Source organism: Oncorhynchus nerka, linkage group LG27, assembly GCF_034236695.1.
Source record: "Oncorhynchus nerka isolate Pitt River linkage group LG27, Oner_Uvic_2.0, whole genome shotgun sequence".
Lineage (NCBI taxonomy): Eukaryota > Metazoa > Chordata > Actinopteri > Salmoniformes > Salmonidae > Oncorhynchus > Oncorhynchus nerka.
Genome location: NC_088422.1, coordinates 103,743,294 through 103,762,286, shown reverse-complemented (window position 1 = coordinate 103,762,286; position 18,993 = coordinate 103,743,294). Strand labels below are relative to the sequence as shown.

Below are 18,993 nucleotides of genomic sequence, written 5' to 3'. Positions count from 1 at the left end.
CCCTACTATTAGAGCTGACAACAGTCAGACAGTGTTTTCCCTACTATTAGAGCTGACAACAGTCAGACAGTGTTTTCTCTACTATTAGAGCTGACAAAACAGTCAGACAGTGTTTCCCCTACTATTAGAGCTGACACAACAGTCAGACAGTGTTTTCCCTACTATTAGAGCTGACACAACAGTCAGACAGTGTTTTCCCTACTATTAGAGCTGACAACAGTCAGACAGTGTTTTCCCTACTATTAGAGCTGACAACAGTCAGACAGTGTTTTCCCTACTATTAGAGCTGACAACAGTCAGACAGTGTTTTCCCTACTATTAGAGCTGACAACAGTCAGACAGTGTTTTCCCTACTATTAGAGCTGACAACAGTCAGACAGTGTTTTCCCTACTATTAGAGCTGACAACAGTCAGACAGTGTTTTCCCTACTATTAGAGCTGACAACAGTCAGACAGTGTTTTCCCCTACTATTAGAGCTGACAACAGTCAGACAGTGTTTTCCCTACTATTAGAGCTGACAACAGTCAGACAGTGTTTTCCCTACTATTAGAGCTGACAACAGTCAGACAGTGTTTTCCCTACTATTAGAGCTGACAACAGTCAGACAGTGTTTCCCCTACTATTAGAGCTGACAACAGTCAGACAGTGTTTTCCCTACTATTAGAGCTGACAACAGTCAGACAGTGTTTTCCCTACTATTAGAGCTGACACAACAGTCAGACAGTGTTTTCCCTACTATTAGAGCTGACACAACAGTCAGACAGTGTTTTCCCTACTATTAGAGCTGACACAACAGTCAGACAGTGTTTTCCCTACTATTAGAGCTGACACAACAGTCAGACAGTGTTTTCCTACTATTAGAGCTGACACAACAGTCAGACAGTGTTTCCCCTACTATTAGAGCTGACAACAGTCAGACAGTAGAGCTGACAACAGTCAGACAGTGTTTTCCCTACTATTAGAGCTGACACAACAGTCAGACAGTGTTTTCCCCTACTATTAGAGCTGACAACAGTCAGACAGTGTTTTCCTACTATTAGAGCTGACAACAGTCAGACAGTGTTTTCCTACTATTAGAGCTGACAACAGTCAGACAGTGTTTTCCCTACTATTAGAGCTGACAACAGTCAGACAGTGTTTTCCCCTACTATTAGAGCTGACAACAGTCAGACAGTGTTTTCCCTACTATTAGAGCTGACAACAGTCAGACAGTGTTTCCCCTACTATTAGAGCTGACAACAGTCAGACAGTGTTTTCTCTAGACAGTGTTTCCCCTACTATTAGAGCTGACAACAGTCAGACAGTGTTTTCCCTACTATTAGAGCTGACAACAGTCAGACAGTGTTTTCCCCTACTATTAGAGCTGACAACAGTCAGACAGTGTTTTCCCTACTATTAGAGCTGACACAACAGTCAGACAGTGTTTTCCCTACTATTAGAGCTGACAACAGTCAGACAGTGTTTTCCCTACTATTAGAGCTGACACAACAGTCAGACAGTGTTTTCCTACTATTAGAGCTCAGACAGTGTTTTCCCTACTATTAGAGCTGACACAACAGTCAGACAGTGTTTTCCCCTACTATTAGAGCTGACACAACAGTCAGACAGTGTTTTCCCTACTATTAGAGCTGACACAACAGTCAGACAGTGTTTTCCCTACTATTAGAGCTGACAACAGTCAGACAGTGTTTTCCCTACTATTAGAGCTGACAACAGTCAGACAGTGTTTTCTCTACTATTAGAGCTGACAACAGTCAGACAGTGTTTTCCCTACTATTAGAGCTGACAACAGTCAGACAGTGTTTTCCCTACTATTAGAGCTGACACAACAGTCAGACAGTGTTTTCCCTACTATTAGAGCTGACACAACAGTCAGACAGTGTTTTCCCTACTATTAGAGCTGACACATTAGAGCAGACAGTCAGACAGTGTTTTCCCTACTATTAGAGCTGACAAACAGTCAGACAGTGTTTTCCCTACTATTAGAGCTGACACAACAGTCAGACAGTGTTTCCTCTACTATTAGAGCTGACACAACAGTCAGACAGTGTTTTCCCCTACTATTAGAGCTGACACAACAGTCAGACAGTGTTTTCCCCTACTATTAGAGCAGACAACAGTCAGACAGTGTTTTCCCTACTATTAGAGCTGACACAACAGTCAGACAGTGTTTTCCCTACTATTAGAGCTGACAACAGTCAGACAGTGTTTTCCCTACTATTAGAGCTGACACAACAGTCAGACAGTGTTTTCCCTACTATTAGAGCTGACACAACAGTCAGACAGTGTTTTCCCTACTATTAGAGCTGACACAACAGTCAGACAGTGTTTTCCCTACTATTAGAGCTGACACAACAGTCAGACAGTGTTTTCCCTACTATTAGAGCTGACACAACAGTCAGACAGTGTTTTCCCTACTATTAGAGCTGACACAACAGTCAGACAGTGTTTTCCCTACTATTAGAGCTGACAACAGTCAGACAGTGTTTTCCCTACTATTAGAGCTGACAACAGTCAGACAGTGTTTTCCCTACTATTAGAGCTGACAACAGTCAGACAGTGTTTTCCTACTATTAGAGCTGACACAACAGTCAGACAGTGTTTTCCCTACTATTAGAGCTGACAACAGTCAGACAGTGTTTTCCCTACTATTAGAGCTGACAACAGTCAGACAGTGTTTTCCCTACTATTAGAGCTGACACAACAGTCAGACAGTGTTTTCCCTACTATTAGAGCTGACAACAGTCAGACAGTGTTTTCCCCTACTGACAGTCAGCTGACAGAGCTGACAACAGTCAGACAGTGTTTTCCCTACTATTAGAGCTGACAACAGTCAGACAGTGTTTCCCTACTATTAGAGCTGACAACAGTCAGACAGTGTTTTCCCCTACTATTAGAGCTGACAACAGTCAGACAGTGTTTCCCCTACTATTAGAGCTGACAACAGTCAGACAGTGTTTTCCCTACTATTAGAGCTGACAACAGTCAGACAGTGTTTTCCCTACTATTAGAGCTGACACAACAGTCAGACAGTGTTTTCCCTACTATTAGAGCTGACAACAGTCAGACAGTGTTTTCCCTACTATTAGAGCTGACAACAGTCAGACAGTGTTTTCCCTACTATTAGAGCTGACAAACAGTCAGACAGTGTTTTCCCTACTATTAGAGCTGACAAACAGTCAGACAGTGTTTTCCCTACTATTAGAGCTGACAACAGTCAGACAGTGTTTTCCCTACTATTAGAGCTGACACAACAGTCAGACAGTGTTTTCCCTACTATTAGAGCTGACAACAGTCAGACAGTGTTTTCCCTACTATTAGAGCTGACAACAGTCAGACAGTGTTTTCCCTACTATTAGAGCTGACAACAGTCAGACAGTGTTTTCCCTACTATTAGAGCTGACAACAGTCAGACAGTGTTTTCCCTACTATTAGAGCTGACAACAGTCAGACAGTGTTTTCCCTACTATTAGAGCTGACAACAGTCAGACAGTGTTTTCCCTACTATTAGAGCTGACAACAGTCAGACAGTGTTTTCCCTACTATTAGAGCTGACACAACAGTCAGACAGTGTTTTCCCTACTATTAGAGCTGACACAACAGTCAGACAGTGTTTTCCCTACTATTAGAGCTGACAACAGTCAGACAGTGTTTTCCCTACTATTAGAGCTGACACAACAGTCAGACAGTGTTTTCCCTACTATTAGAGCTGACACAACAGTCAGACAGTGTTTTCCCTACTATTAGAGCTGACAACAGTCAGACAGTGTTTTCCCTACTATTAGAGCTGACACAACAGTCAGACAGTGTTTTCCCTACTATTAGAGCTGACACAACAGTCAGACAGTGTTTTCCCTACTATTAGAGCTGACAGACAGTGTTTTCCCTACTATTAGAGCTGACACAACAGTCAGACAGTGTTTTCCCTACTATTAGAGCTGACAACAGTCAGACAGTGTTTTCCCTACTATTAGAGCTGACAACAGTCAGACAGTGTTTTCCCTACTATTAGAGCTGACACAACAGTCAGACAGTGTTTTCCCTACTATTAGAGCTGACAACAGTCAGACAGTGTTTTCCCTACTATTAGAGCTGACACAGTCAGACAGTCAGACAGTGTTTTTTCCTACTATTAGAGCTGACACAACAGTCAGACAGTGTTTTCCCTACTATTAGAGCTGACACAACAGTAGACAGTGTTTTCCCTACTATTAGAGCTGACAAACAGTCAGACAGTGTTTTCCCTACTATTAGAGCTGACACAACAGTCAGACAGTGTTTTCCCTACTATTAGAGCTGACAACAGTCAGACAGTGTTTTCCCTACTATTAGAGCTGACACAACAGTCAGACAGTGTTTTCCCTACTATTAGAGCTGACACAACAGTCAGACAGTGTTTTCCCTACTATTAGAGCTGACACAACAGTCAGACAGTGTTTTCCCCTACTATTAGAGCTGACACAACAGTCAGACAGTGTTTTCCCTACTATTAGAGCTGACACAACAGTCAGACAGTGTTTTCCCCTACTATTAGAGCTGACACAACAGTCAGACAGTGTTTTCCCTACTATTAGAGCTGACAACAGTCAGACAGTGTTTTCCCTACTATTAGAGCTGACAACAGTCAGACAGTGTTTTCCCTACTATTAGAGCTGACAACAGTCAGACAGTGTTTTCCCTACTATTAGAGCTGACACAACAGTCAGACAGTGTTTTCCCTACTATTAGAGCTGACAACAGTCAGACAGTGTTTTCCCTACTATTAGAGCTGACAACAGTCAGACAGTGTTTTCCCTACTATTAGAGCTGACACAACAGTCAGACAGTGTTTTCCCTACTATTAGAGCTGACAACAGTCAGACAGTGTTTTCCCTACTATTAGAGCTGACAACAGTCAGACAGTGTTTTCCCTACTATTAGAGCTGACAACAGTCAGACAGTGTTTTCCCTACTATTAGAGCTGACAACAGTCAGACAGTGTTTTCCCTACTATTAGAGCTGACACAACAGTCAGACAGTGTTTTCCCTACTATTAGAGCTGACACAACAGTCAGACAGTGTTTTCCCTACTATTAGAGCTGACACAACAGTCAGACAGTGTTTCCCCTACTATTAGAGCTGACACAACAGTCAGACAGTGTTTCCCCTACTATTAGAGCTGACAACAGTCAGACAGTGTTTTCCCTACTATTAGAGCTGACAACAGTCAGACAGTGTTTTCCCTACTATTAGAGCTGACAACAGTCAGACAGTGTTTTCCCTACTATTAGAGCTGACAACAGTCAGACAGTGTTTTCCCTACTATTAGAGCTGACACAACAGTCAGACAGTGTTTTCCCCTACTATTAGAGCTGACACAACAGTCAGACAGTGTTTTCCCTACTATTAGAGCTGACAACAGTCAGACAGTGTTTTCCCTACTATTAGAGCAGACAACAGTCAGACAGTGTTTTCCCTACTATTAGAGCTGACAACAGTCAGACAGTGTTTTCCCTACTATTAGAGCTGACACAACAGTCAGACAGTGTTTTCCCTACTATTAGAGCTGACAACAGTCAGACAGTGTTTTCCCTACTATTAGAGCTGACAACAGTCAGACAGTGTTTTCCCTACTATTAGAGCTGACAACAGTCAGACAGTGTTTTCCCTACTATTAGAGCTGACACAACAGTCAGACAGTGTTTTCTCTACTATTAGAGCTGACACAACAGTCAGACAGTGTTTTCCCTACTATTAGAGCTGACAACAGTCAGACAGTGTTTTCCCTACTATTAGAGCTGACACAACAGTCAGACAGTGTTTCCCCTACTATTAGAGCTGACAACAGTCAGACAGTGTTTTCCCTACTATTAGAGCTGACAACAGTCAGACAGTGTTTCCCCTACTATTAGAGCTGACAACAGTCAGACAGTGTTTTCCCCTACTATTAGAGCTGACACAACAGTCAGACAGTGTTTCCTCTACTATTAGAGCTGACACAACAGTCAGACAGTGTTTTCCCTACTATTAGAGCTGACACAACAGTCAGACAGTGTTTTCCCTACTATTAGAGCTGACACAACAGCCAGACAGTGTTTCCCCTACTATTAGAGCTGACACAACAGTCAGACAGTGTTTCCCCTACTATTAGAGCTGACACAACAGTCAGACAGTGTTTTCCCTACTATTAGAGCTGACAACAGTCAGACAGTGTTTTCTCTACTATTAGAGCTGATACAACAATCAGACAGTGTTTTCCCTACTATTACAGATGACACAACAGTCAGACAGTGTTTTCCCTACTATTAGAGCTGACACAACAGTCAGACAGTGTTTCCCCTACTATTAGAGCTGACACAACAGTCAGACAGTGTTTTCCCTACTATTAGAGCTGACACAACAGTCAGACAGTGTTTCCCCTACTATTAGAGCTGACACAACAGTCAGACAGTGTTTCCCCTACTATTAGAGCTGACAACAGTCAGACAGTGTTTTCCCCTACTATTAGAGCTGACAACAGTCAGACAGTGTTTTCCCTACTATTAGAGCTGACAACAGTCAGACAGTGTTTTCCCTACTATTAGAGCTGACACAACAGTCAGACAGTGTTTCCCCTACTATTAGAGCTGACAACAGTCAGACAGTGTTTTCCCTACTATTAGAGCTGACAACAGTCAGACAGTGTTTTCTCTACTATTAGAGCTGACAACAGTCAGACAGTGTTTTCCCTACTATTAGAGCTGACAACAGTCAGACAGTGTTTTCCCTACTATTAGAGCTGACAACAGTCAGACAGTGTTTTCCCTACTATTAGAGCTGACAGTCAGACAGTGTTTCCCCTACTATTAGAGCTGACACAACAGTCAGACAGTGTTTTCCCTACTATTAGAGCTGACACAACAGTCAGACAGTGTTTTCCCTACTATTAGAGCTGACACAACAGTCAGACAGTGTTTTCCCTACTATTAGAGCTGATACAACAGTCAGACAGTGTTTCCCCTACTATTAGAGCTGACAACAGTCAGACAGTGTTTTCCCTACTATTAGAGCTGACAACAGTCAGACAGTGTTTCCCCTACTATTAGAGCTGACACAACAGTCAGACAGTGTTTCCCCTACTATTAGAGCTGACACAACAGTCAGACAGTGTTTTCCCTACTATTAGAGCTGACACAACAGTCAGACAGTGTTTCCTCTACTATTAGAGCTGACACAACAGTCAGACAGTGTTTCCTCTACTATTAGAGCTGACACAACAGTCAGACAGTGTTTCCCCTACTATTAGAGCTGACACAACAGTCAGACAGTGTTTCCCCTACTATTAGAGCTGACAACAGTCAGACAGTGTTTCCCCTACTATTAGAGCTGACAACAGTCAGACAGTGTTTCCCCTACTATTAGAGCTGACAACAGTCAGACAGTGTTTCCCCTACTATTAGAGCTGACACAACAGTCAGACAGTGTTTCCCCTACTATTAGAGCTGACAACAGTCAGACAGTGTTTCCTCTACTATAACACGCCACGGACCTGACCAACTAAACAAAACAACGAGAGACACACGTATCCATACACACCTGTCCTGCCACTCCTCCTCTGCGTCTTTGTCCCTTCCTGTCCTCTCCAAACAGGCTGTTGGTCCTGTCTGAGTCCACGGTGAACAGGTTGATGTGTCCCGCGCCCGGACCCCCCCTCAGGGCCGCCAGGGGGTTCAGACCCCGGTAGCCCAGGCCGTGGAGGTCCACTTTAGGGGTGAAGTCTATAGGAGTCACGTCTTTAGGAGCGAAGGTCACGTTCTCAGGGACGAACTCTCCGTCCTCCTCATCCTGTGGTTTAACAGTAGGAATCAATAATCAAGGAATCGGTAATCAATTAAATCACATTGTCTTTGCAGTGGTGGGAGGGGTAAACGTCAAGTCGCCTATTTTAGGGGACTTTTTGTTATAGTTTAAATTGTTTTATCGAGGTAATTAGTTTCGTGATTGTTCTGTCTGTCTGACAGCGCCGCTTCCCTGCCTCGGGTGACTATGGGGTATCGGGTTACATATCCACAGCCATTGGAGGCTCGGGAGTCCCGCCTTAACGCTCCTTCGCTGATTGGACTGTCCGTCGGGTGACTATGGGGTATCGGGTTACATATCCACAGCCATTGGAGGCTCGGGAGTCCCGCCTTAACGCTCCTTCGCTGATTGGACTGTCCGTCGGGTGACTATGGGGTATCGGGTTACATATCCACAGCCATTGGAGGCTCGGGAGTCCCGCCTTAACGCTCCTTCGCTGATCGGACTGTCCGTCATTTTGTGTCGGAACGGTACATCACAGGTACACAAGCTGCATGTTGATGCTAACTGAGAGTCTACTGCAGCGACAGGAAGTAGTTCTACAACAAACTGCATATCGCTGCTAAGCTGAGAGTCTACTGCAGCGACAGGAAGTAGTTCTACAAACTGCATATCGCTGCTAAGCTGAGAGTCTACTGCAGTGACAGGAAGTAGTTCTACAAACTACATATCGCTGCTAAGCTGAGAGTCTACTGCAGGGACAGGAAGTAGTTCTACAACAAACTGCATATCGCTGCTAAGCTGAGAGTCTACTGCAGGGACAGGAAGTAGTTCTACAACAAACTGCATATCGCTGCTAAGCTGAGAGTCTACTGCAGCGACAGGAAGTAGTTCCACTGTTCTACAACAAACTGCATAACGCTGCTAAGCTGAGAGTCTACTGCAGGGACAGGAAGTAGTTCTACAAACTGCATATCGCTGCTAAGCTGAGAGTCTACTGCAGGGACAGGAAGTAGTTCCACTGTTCTACAACAAACTGCATAACGCTGCTAAGCTGAGAGTCTACTGCAGGGACAGGAAGTAGTTCTACAAACTGCATATCGCTGCTAAGCTGAGAGTCTACTGCAGTGACAGGAAGTAGTTCTACAAACTGCATATCGCTGCTAAGCTGAGAGTCTACTGCAGCGACAGGAAGTAGTTCCACTGTTCTACAACAAACTGCATATCGCTGCTAAGCTGAGAGTCTACTGCAGGGACAGGAAGTAGTTCTACAAACTACATATCGCTGCTAAGCTGAGAGTCTACTGCAGCGACAGGAAGTAGTTCTACAAACTGCATATCGCTGCTAAGCTGAGAGTCTACTGCAGTGACAGGAAGTAGTTCTACAAACTGCATATCGCTGCTAAGCTGAGAGTCTACTGCAGCGACAGGAAGTAGTTCCACTGTTCTACAACAAACTGCATATCGCTGCTAAGCTGAGAGTCTACTGCAGGGACAGGAAGTAGTTCTACAAACTGCATATCGCTGCTAAGCTGAGAGTCTACTGCAGCGACAGGAAGTAGTTCCACTGTTCTACAACAAACTAAAACAAAACCACTGTGTTACCTGTGATCCCGATGAACCGTTGGGAGGCGAGGCCGAGCCGAACGCCCTTGTTGCAGAATCTGTAAAAGAGAAATAACCAATTTTTAGAATGATTTAAATTCACAAGCTAAAAGGGTTTAAACAGTACTTTGTTGAGAGTAGAGTCCCGTCAGTCTATACAACGTATTAGGCTCCAACGTTGCTGCTTCGGCAGTCAGAGGCTGAGTAACCCACCTGCTCTCTGCTTACACAGCCTCCTCTTCACCCTGGGCCCAACCCCCTGGCCGTCCTTCCAGCCCATCTTCCTCAGTAACTCCACCCCCATGGAGGACCTGCCAGGAGTCAACAAGTTATACCATTTAGCTCACTGAATACCAGGGGCTGTGTCAAGAGGAGTAGTTCTGCTGATCTAGAATCAGTTATACCATTTAGCTCACTGAGTACCAGGGGCTGTGTCAAGAGGAGAAGTTCTTCTGATCCAGAATCAGTTATACCATTTAGCTCACAATGAATTACTGCATGGCCAGAGAGGTCCTGATTGTAGAAAAGCCCCTGAGACATACAGGCCCAGAGTGACCACATCTGTTCAGCCCGGTGGATAGTTACCTAGCTGGAGCCACCAAGTCTTCCAGGACGGTGTCCCCTGGGATAGGAGCTGAAAGAGAGGTGATGGCTCTGGCCTTGTCCCTGATCACATCCTTCCTGCCAGAGGCGAAGTCAGCTGTAGTGGTGATTTGTCTGGGGGCGATGCCGTGGTCCCCCAGATCCTGAGGAGACGGAACACATTCACATCCCATGGTGTCATGTTGGTCCACAAAGGGAAACGGTTTTGGTGCTGACAAAGTTCTTATTTAGTCCGTGATGTGGTCTCCAGAATGTATAATGTGTTCTCTAGAATGTATAATGTGTTCTCTAGAATGTATAATGTGTTCTCTAGAATGTATAATGTGTTCTCTAGAATGTATAATGTGTTCTCTAGAATGTATAATGTGTTCTCTAGAATGTATAATGTGTTCTCTAGAATGTATAATGTGTTCTCTAGAATGTATAATGTGTTCTCTAGAATGTATAATGTGTTCTCTAGAATGTATAATGTGTTCTCTAGAATGTATAATGTGTTCTCTAGAATGTATAATGTGTTCTCTAGAATGTATGTGTTCTCTAGAATGTATAATGTGTTCTCTATCAGATTCTAGGTTCCTCCTCATCCGTGACGTGAGCTGAAAGGGAAATAGTTAGTGTGACCAGTCCTTTCATGTATCCTGGTGTTGATAAGATGTCTTGTAGGCCTACCTCCTCATCCATGAAGTCCTCTGGCCTGGCATTCTGTCTGCCTGCTTTCTGCTGTCTGGATGAAACAAAGGTTGCTGGAGTCCACCCTGCAGTAGGAAACAAGTAGTGATACATACCGTCACATATCGCAACATTTCTGTTGGACTATATTATATCAATATTTTACTCCAATTATTAATTTGTAAAAACAAATCAAACAGGTAAGGTAGCGTTAGGTGGCGCTAGTCCAAACTCTGGTATTTTTCATCCTATAGGTTGGTCTCCATCTTGTTCTTAAATAGGGAGCCAACATGTTGTTTTCAGCACTTTCATTTCCCTGACTGATCAGAACTCACCATCTCTGGTCTCTCTGCAGCAGACATACAGAGCAATATGCTTAGAACATCAAAGAGCAATAAAATGGCAGTACAGTATCACCTAGAGAATCACCCCCCTAGAGAATCACCCCCCTAGAGAATCACCCCCCTAGAGAATCACCCCCTAGAGAATCACCCCACACCCCTAGAGAATCACACCCCTAGAGAACCACCCCACACCCCTAGAGAATCACACCCCTAGAGAACCACCCCCTAGAGAATCACCCCCCTAGAGAATCACCCCTAGAGAATCACCCCCTAGAGAATCACCCCCTAGAGAATCACCCCCTTGAGAATCACCCCCTAGAGAACCACCCCTAGAGAACCACCACCCAAGAGAATCACCCCCTAGACAATCACACCCCTAGAGAATCACACCCCTAGAGAATCACACTCCTAGAGAATCACCCCCTAGACAATCACACCCCTAGAGAATCACACTCCTAGAGAATCACCCCCTAGAGAATCACCCCCTAGAGAACCACACTCCTAGAGAATCACCCCCTAGACAATCACACCCCTAGAGAATCACACCCCTAGAGAATCACACCCCTAGAGAATCACACTCCTAGAGAATCACCCCCTAGACAATCACACCCTAGACAATCACACCCCTAGAGAATCACACTCCTAGAGAATCACCCCCTAGAGAATCACACTCCTAGAGAATCACCCCCTAGACAATCACACCCCTAGAGAATCACACTCCTAGAGAATCACCCCTAGAGAATCACCCCTAGAGAATCACCCCTAGAGAACCACCCCCTAGAGAACCACCCCTAGAGAATCACCCCTAGAGAACCACCCCCCTAGAGAATATGGTATGGTGGTAATATGGTGAGGTCTCTCAGTATGGTGATAACATGGTATGGTGATAATATGGTATGGTGGTAATATGGTATGGTGATAACATGGTATGGTGATAATATGGTATGGTGATAACATGGTATGGTGATAACATGGTATGGTGATAACATGGTATGGTGAGGTCTCTCAGTATGGTGGTAATATGGTATGGTGATAACATGGTATGGTGATAATATGGTATGGTGATAATATGGTATGGTGAGGTCTCTCAGTATGGTGATAATATGGTATGGTGGTAATATGGTATGGTGATAATATGGTATGGTGATAACATGGTATGGTGATAATATGGTATGGTGATAACATGGTATGGTGATAACATGGTATGGTGAGGTCTCTCAGTATGGTGGTAATATGGTATGGTGATAACATGGTATGGTGATAACATGGTATGGTGGTAACATGGTATGGTGATAATATGGTATGGTGAGGTCTCTCAGTATGGTGATAATATGGTATGGTGAGGTCTCTCAGTATGGTGATAATATGGTATGGTGATAATATGGTATGGTGAGGTCTCTCAGTATGGTGATAACATGGTATGGTGATAATATGGTATGGTGAGGTCTCTCAGTATGGTGATAACATGGTATGGTGATAACATGGTATGGTGATAATATGGTATGGTGAGGTCTCTCAGTATGGTGATAACATGGTATGGTGATAATATGGTATGGTGATAATATGGTATGGTGATAATATGGTATGGTGAGGTCTCTCAGTATGGTGATAACATGGTATGGTGATAACATGGTATGGTGGTAACATGGTATGGTGATAATATGGTATGGTGAGGTCTCTCAGTATGGTGATAACATGGTATGGTGATAACATGGTATGGTGATTACATGGTATGGTGAGGTCTCTGAAAGAGTGAGTGTGTGTGTGTGTGTGTCTGAATAATTGTGTGTGTGTGTGTCTGAATGTGTGTGTGTGTGTGTCTGAATGAGTGTGTGTGTCTGAATGTGTGTGTGTGTCTGAATGTGTGTGTGTGTCTGAATGAGTGTGTGTGTCTGAGTGTGTGTGTGTCTGAGTGTGTGTGTCTGAGTGTGTGTGTGTCTGAGTGTGTGTGTGTGTCTGTGTGTGTGTCTGTGTGTGTGTCTGTGTGTGTGTGTGTGTGTGTGTGTGTGTGTGTGTGTGTGTGTGTGTGTGTGTGTGTGTGTGTGTGTGTGTGTGTGTGTGTGTGTGTGGACCAACCTTCTTTGGTGCCCACGGTGTTGAAGTACCCAGCAGAGAATCCCCCAGTGAAGGCTCCGTGGAACCTCTGGTAGCGGCCCTTCTCATCCTTCACGGTCTGCTCGTGCAACGGGACAGGCTTCCTCAGAGGCTCATCTACACACGTGATGGAAAACATCAGCAGCTGTGATATTGTAGAGTAATACTTTCTACTAGGAAAGTAGCTGGTTCGGAAATACCCCCCCCCCCTTTTTTGGGGGGGGGAGCACTAGACAATCAAGTGACAACAAAACTACAGCACAATACCTTACTACATCTCTGATTTCTGTAGACCAGAACCAGGTCGATCAGAAAGACAAAATTATTGCCCAAATAGGGTCGACGAACTACCTGTTTGCTAGGTTGCTATGTTCCCATGTCTAAAAGATATATCCATAATCGTTACACGGTTCTTACTAAAATCGGGCATAATTTACATTACCGAGAAGTTGACAAGAAAGTATTAAATCCAGTTTTCAGATTGAAATCCTACGTGGATGTCAATGATGTGTTCTGGCCAGAGACAGAAGTGGAAGCGACCAGGCGGCGTCAGCGCCCCACAATCTGCAGCTGAATGTTTCTCTGATAGGGCAGCTGGAGCCAGAACCTGAGTGAACAGGGAGTACAGGAGGGAACTAGCTTGTGTGTTCTAGCTAGCTGCACAAGCAACAGGGGTTAACATAACACGCTCTACCAGAGCTAGCGAGCCAACGGATATTCGCCTAGCACACTGATGCCCTGGACCAGAGCTAGTGAGCACACTGATGCCCTGGACCAGAGCTAGTGAGCACACTGATACCCTGGACCAGAGCTAGTGAGCACACTGATACCCTGGACCAGACCTAGTGAGCACACACACTAGTGAGCACACTGATGCCCTGGACCAGAGCTAGTGAGCACACTGATACCCTGGACCAGACCTAGTGAGCACACTGATACCCTGGACCAGACCTAGTGAGCACACTGATACCCTGGACCAGACCTAGTGAGCACACTGATACCCTGGACCAGACCTAGTGAGCACACTGATACCCTGGACCAGACCTATTAAGCACACTGATGCCCTGGACCAGAGCTAGTGAGCACACTGATACACTGGACCAGAGCTAGTGAGCACACTGATACCCTGGACCAGACCTAGTGAGCAGACACTGATACCCTGGACCAGACCTAGTGAGCAGACGGATACTCACCTAGCACACTGATACCCTGGACCAGACCTAGTGAGCACACTGATACCCTGGACCAGACCTAGTGACCAGACGGATACTCACCTAGCACACTGATACCCTGGACCAGACCTAGTGACCAGACGGATACTCACCTAGCACACTGATACCCTGGACCAGAGCTAGTGAGCACACTGATACCCTGGACCAGACCTAGTGAGCACACTGATACCCTGGACCAGACCTAGTGACCAGACGGATACTCACCTAGCACACTGATACCCTGGACCAGACCTAGTGACCAGACGGATACTCACCTAGCACACTGATACCCTGGACCAGAGCGAGTGAGCCGACTGATACCCTGGACCAGAGCTAGTGAGCCGACTGATACCCTGGACCAGACCTAGTGAGCACACTGATATCCTGGACCAGACCTAGTGAGCACACTGATACCCTGGACCAGACCTAGTGACCAGACGGATACTCACCTAGCACACTGATACCCTGGACCAGAGCTAGTGACCAGACGGATACTCACCTAGCACACTGATACCCTGGACCAGAGCTAGTGAGCACACTGATACCCTGGACCAGACCTAGTGAGCACACTGATACCCTGGACCAGACCTAGTGACCAGACGGATACTCACCTAGCACACTGATACCCTGGACCAGACCTAGTGACCAGACGGATACTCACCTAGCACACTGATACCCTGGACCAGAGCGAGTGAGCCGACTGATACCCTGGACCAGAGCTAGTGAGCCGACTGATACCCTGGACCAGACCTAGTGAGCACACTGATATCCTGGACCAGACCTAGTGACCAGACGGATACTCACCTAGCACACTGATACCCTGGACCAGAGCGAGTGAGCCGACTGATACCCTGGACCAGAGCTAGTGAGCACACTGATACCCTGGACCAGACCTAGTGAGCCGACTGATACCCTGGACCAGAGCTAGTGAGCCGACTGATACCCTGGACCAGACCTAGTGAGCACACTGATAACCTGGACCAGACCTAGTGACCAGACGGGTACTCACCTAGCACACTGATACCCTGGACCAGAGCGAGTGAGCCGACTGATACCCTGGACCAGAGCTAGTGAGCCGACTGATACCCTGGACCAGAGCTAGTGAGCACACTGTTACCCTGGACCAGACCTAGTGAGCACACTGATACCCTGGACCAGACCTAGTGAGCACACTGATGCCCTGGACCAGAGCTAGTGAGCACACTGATACCCTGGACCAGACCTAGTGAGCACACTGATACCCTGGACCAGACCTAGTGAGCCGACTGATACCCTGGACCAGACCTAGTGAGCCGACTGATACCCTGGACCAGAGCTAGTGACTAGACGGATACTCACCTAGCACACTGATACCCTGGACCAGACCTAGTGAGCCGACTGACGCCCTGGACCAGACCTAGTGAGCCGACTGACGCCCTGGACCAGACCTAGTGAGCCGACTGACGCCCTGGACCAGACCTAGTGAGCCGACTGATACCCTGGACCAGAGCTAGTGACTAGACGGATACTCACCTAGCACACTGATACCCTGGACCAGACCTAGTGAGCCGACTGACGCCCTGGACCAGACCTAGTGAGCCGACTGACGCCCTGGACCAGACCTAGTGAGCCGACTGACGCCCTGGACCAGACCTAGTGAGCCGACTGATGCCCTGTTGGGGCGGTACGGGAATTGGATGGGATCCAGGGATGCTAAGAACGCATTTCATGGCTACAGAAGTGAGGGCTACGGAGCGGTAGTCATTTATTTAGACAGGTCACCTTGGTGTTCTGGGGCACAGGGACTACGGTGGTCTCCTTGAAACATGTTGGTATTACAGACTGGGTCAGGGGGAAAGGTTGAAAATGAAAATTACGGAGAGCGAGATCACACAGTCGTCCAGGGTTGCATTTAAAAAACTGAATTTAAGACTATATTTTGTGCATTGCTCGTTAATGTAAACGATGCCCAAATAATAGGAACAGTCTACCGATTATGGATATAACGTTACTGTACATTGCGACGTTGGGAAATGTCATCAGCAGGCACAGACATGTCATCTTGGCAAGTAACTAGAACTCGTCTAATTTGAATGAATAGATTAATGAATAAGGTCTTAGTTTGAGACGGGGTGTTCCTGTTATGATAACTATACTTACAAGTTATCAGCTCGTAAACACCACGTTAATCATTCTTTCCCTCACAATAAACTATTAAAATGACTGTATTAATGTCATAGACAAAGTAAAAAACGAACGTTACCTTCTTCTAGCGGTTCTAATGGGGTTCCAAAAGTAACAAAATCTCCGTCGCTGTCGCTGTCGGACGCCATGTTTACTACAACTACGGAAAGTCGTTCCGTTCAAAATCACGCGCAGGCGCAAACAAATCGCGAACAGCTTATTCAAACGTCCACTGAGTTTTTACTCACTGGTCCACTGCCTATTGCATTTGGTTAATAGATGAACTGAAATGTCCTGGAATGTAAATGCATTCATCGGTAGAAGAGTTGTTTTGTTCGACATGTTCAAGCTATGATCCTCTAATTACAATGAAATCAGCATTCAGCTACTTGTGTAGGTTTTCTAAAGTTTGAGTGACATCTTGTGGTAACATTGCAAGCAGTGTGTGTGTGTGTGTGTGTGTGTGTGTGTGTGTGTGTGTGTGTGTGTGTGTGTGTGTGTGTGTGTGTGTGTGTGTGTGTGTGTGTGTGTGTGTGTGTGTATTTATGTGTGTGTGTGTGTGTGTGTGTGTGTGTGTGTGTGTGTGTGTGTGTGTGTGTGTATTTATGTCTGTGTATTTATGTGTGTGTGTGTGTGTGTGTGTGTGTGTGTGTGTGTGTGTGTGTGTGTGTGTGTGTGTGTGTGTGTGTGTGTGTGTGTGTGTGTGTTTATGTGTGTGTGTGTGTGTGTGTGTGTGTGTGTGTGTGTTTTATGTGTGTGTGTGTATGTGTGTGTGTGTGTGTGTGTGTGTGTTTATGTGTGTGTGTGTATGTGTGTGTGTGTGTGTGTGTGTGTGTGTGTGTGTGTGTGTGTGTGTGTATTTATGTGTGTGTGTGTGTGTGTGTGTGTGTATTTATGTCTGTGTGTGTGTGTGTATTTATGTCTGTGTGTGTGTGTGTGTGTGTGTGTGTGTGTGTGTGTGTGTGTGTGTGTGTGTGTGTGTGTGTGTGTGTGTGTGTGTGTTTATGTGTGTGTGTGTGTGTGTGTGTGTATTTATGTCTGTGTGTGTGTGTGTATTTATGTCTGTGTGTGTGTGTGTGTGTGTGTGTGTGTGTGTGTGTGTGTGTGTGTGTGTGTGTGTGTGTGTGTGTGTGTGTGTGTGTGTGTGTGTGTGTGTGTTTATGTGTGTGTGTGTGTGTGTGTATTTATGTCTGTGTGTGTGTGTGTATTTATGTCTGTGTGTGTGTGTGTGTGTGTGTGTGTGTGTGTGTGTGTGTGTGTGTGTGTGTGTGTGTGTGTGTGTGTGTGTGTATTTATGTGTGTGTGTGTATGTGTGTGTGTGTGTGTGTGTGTGTGTGTGTGTATGTGTGTGTGTGTGTGTGTGTGTGTGTGTGTGTGTATGTGTGCGTGTGCGTGTGTGTGTGTGTATGTGTGTGTGTGTGTGAGAGAGAGAGAGCAAGAGCTGGCGTGTATGTAGTGTGTATGAAAGAAAGACCAGGGAGTCAGTGTGTGGGTGTGTGAGCTGCTACCATCTCACGGAATGAAATGAACGGTTTAATTCCTCCAGCATGCTGAAGAGCAAAGCAGTGGCTATCAAATGTCCAGCCAGAGAGCACAATCCTCTGTCATTTTGTTTTCTTTGAGCGCCAAATCATTGACATTCCCTTCGGTTCTATGTAAAAGCAGATACTGTCTTTACAAAGAGCCTCCGTCAGCAGAAACCCATCCAGAATAAGACTCCAAAAAGGCCTCTGGACACCGAATAAAACTTAATCCTCCCTTCTCTCTGAAAACACAACCTCCTCCCCTCTAAACGTTAAATCTCTGTCTGTAGGGGATAACCATGACCCTAACTGCCCTGTAACAGGGGATAACCATGACCCTAACCTCCCTGTAACAGAAGATAACCATGACCCTAACTGCCCTGTAACAGGAGATAACCATGACCCTAACTGCCCTGTAAGACAGGAGATAACCATGACCCTAACTGCCCTGTAACAGGAGATAACCATGACCCTAACTGCCCATTAGGGAGATAGAGATAATGACTAGAACCAAAATATTTGATCATATTACTCCAGTGCTAGCCTCTCTACACTGGCTTCCTGTCAAAGCAAGGGCTGATTTCAAGGTTTTACTGCTAACCTACAAAGCATTATATGGGCTTGCTCCTACCTATCTCTCTGATTTGGTCCTGCCTTACCTACCTACACGTAAGCTACGGTCACAAGACGCAGGCCTCCTAATTGTCCCTAGAATTTCTAAGCAAACAGCTGGAGGCAGGGCTTTCTCCTATAGAGCTCCATTTTTATGGAACGGTCTGCCTACCCATGTCAGAGACGCAAACTCGGTCTCAACCTTTCAGTCTTTACTGAAGACTCATCTCTTCAGTGGGTCATATGATTGAGTGTAGTCTGGCCCAGGAGCGGGAAGGTGAACGGAAAGGCTCTGGAGCAACGAACCACCCTTGCTGTCTCTGCCTGGCCGGTTCCCCTCTTTCCACTGGGATTCTCTGCCTCTAACCCTATTACAGGGTCTGAGTCACTGGCTTACTGGGGCTCTTTCA

The 18,993-nt window shown here is 45.7% G+C and overlaps 1 protein-coding gene across 1 annotated transcript in view; it reads right to left on the bottom strand.

Annotated features, from left to right (window-relative positions):
* Nucleotides 1-16,636, bottom strand: part of gpatch1 (G patch domain containing 1) — a 50,016-nt gene extending 33,380 nt beyond the window's left edge. The window contains exons 1-7 of the mRNA XM_065011213.1: nt 16,528-16,636; nt 13,057-13,191; nt 10,637-10,722; nt 9,950-10,110; nt 9,578-9,675; nt 9,365-9,423; nt 7,556-7,804 (exon numbers count right to left, since the gene is read on the bottom strand). Of these exons, the coding sequence (XP_064867285.1) occupies nt 7,556-7,804; nt 9,365-9,423; nt 9,578-9,675; nt 9,950-10,110; nt 10,637-10,722; nt 13,057-13,191; nt 16,528-16,597 (858 nt within the window). The 5' untranslated portion in view covers nt 16,598-16,636. The remainder of the gene's footprint in view (nt 1-7,555; nt 7,805-9,364; nt 9,424-9,577; nt 9,676-9,949; nt 10,111-10,636; nt 10,723-13,056; nt 13,192-16,527) is intronic.
* Nucleotides 16,637-18,993: the final 2,357 nt, after the last annotated feature.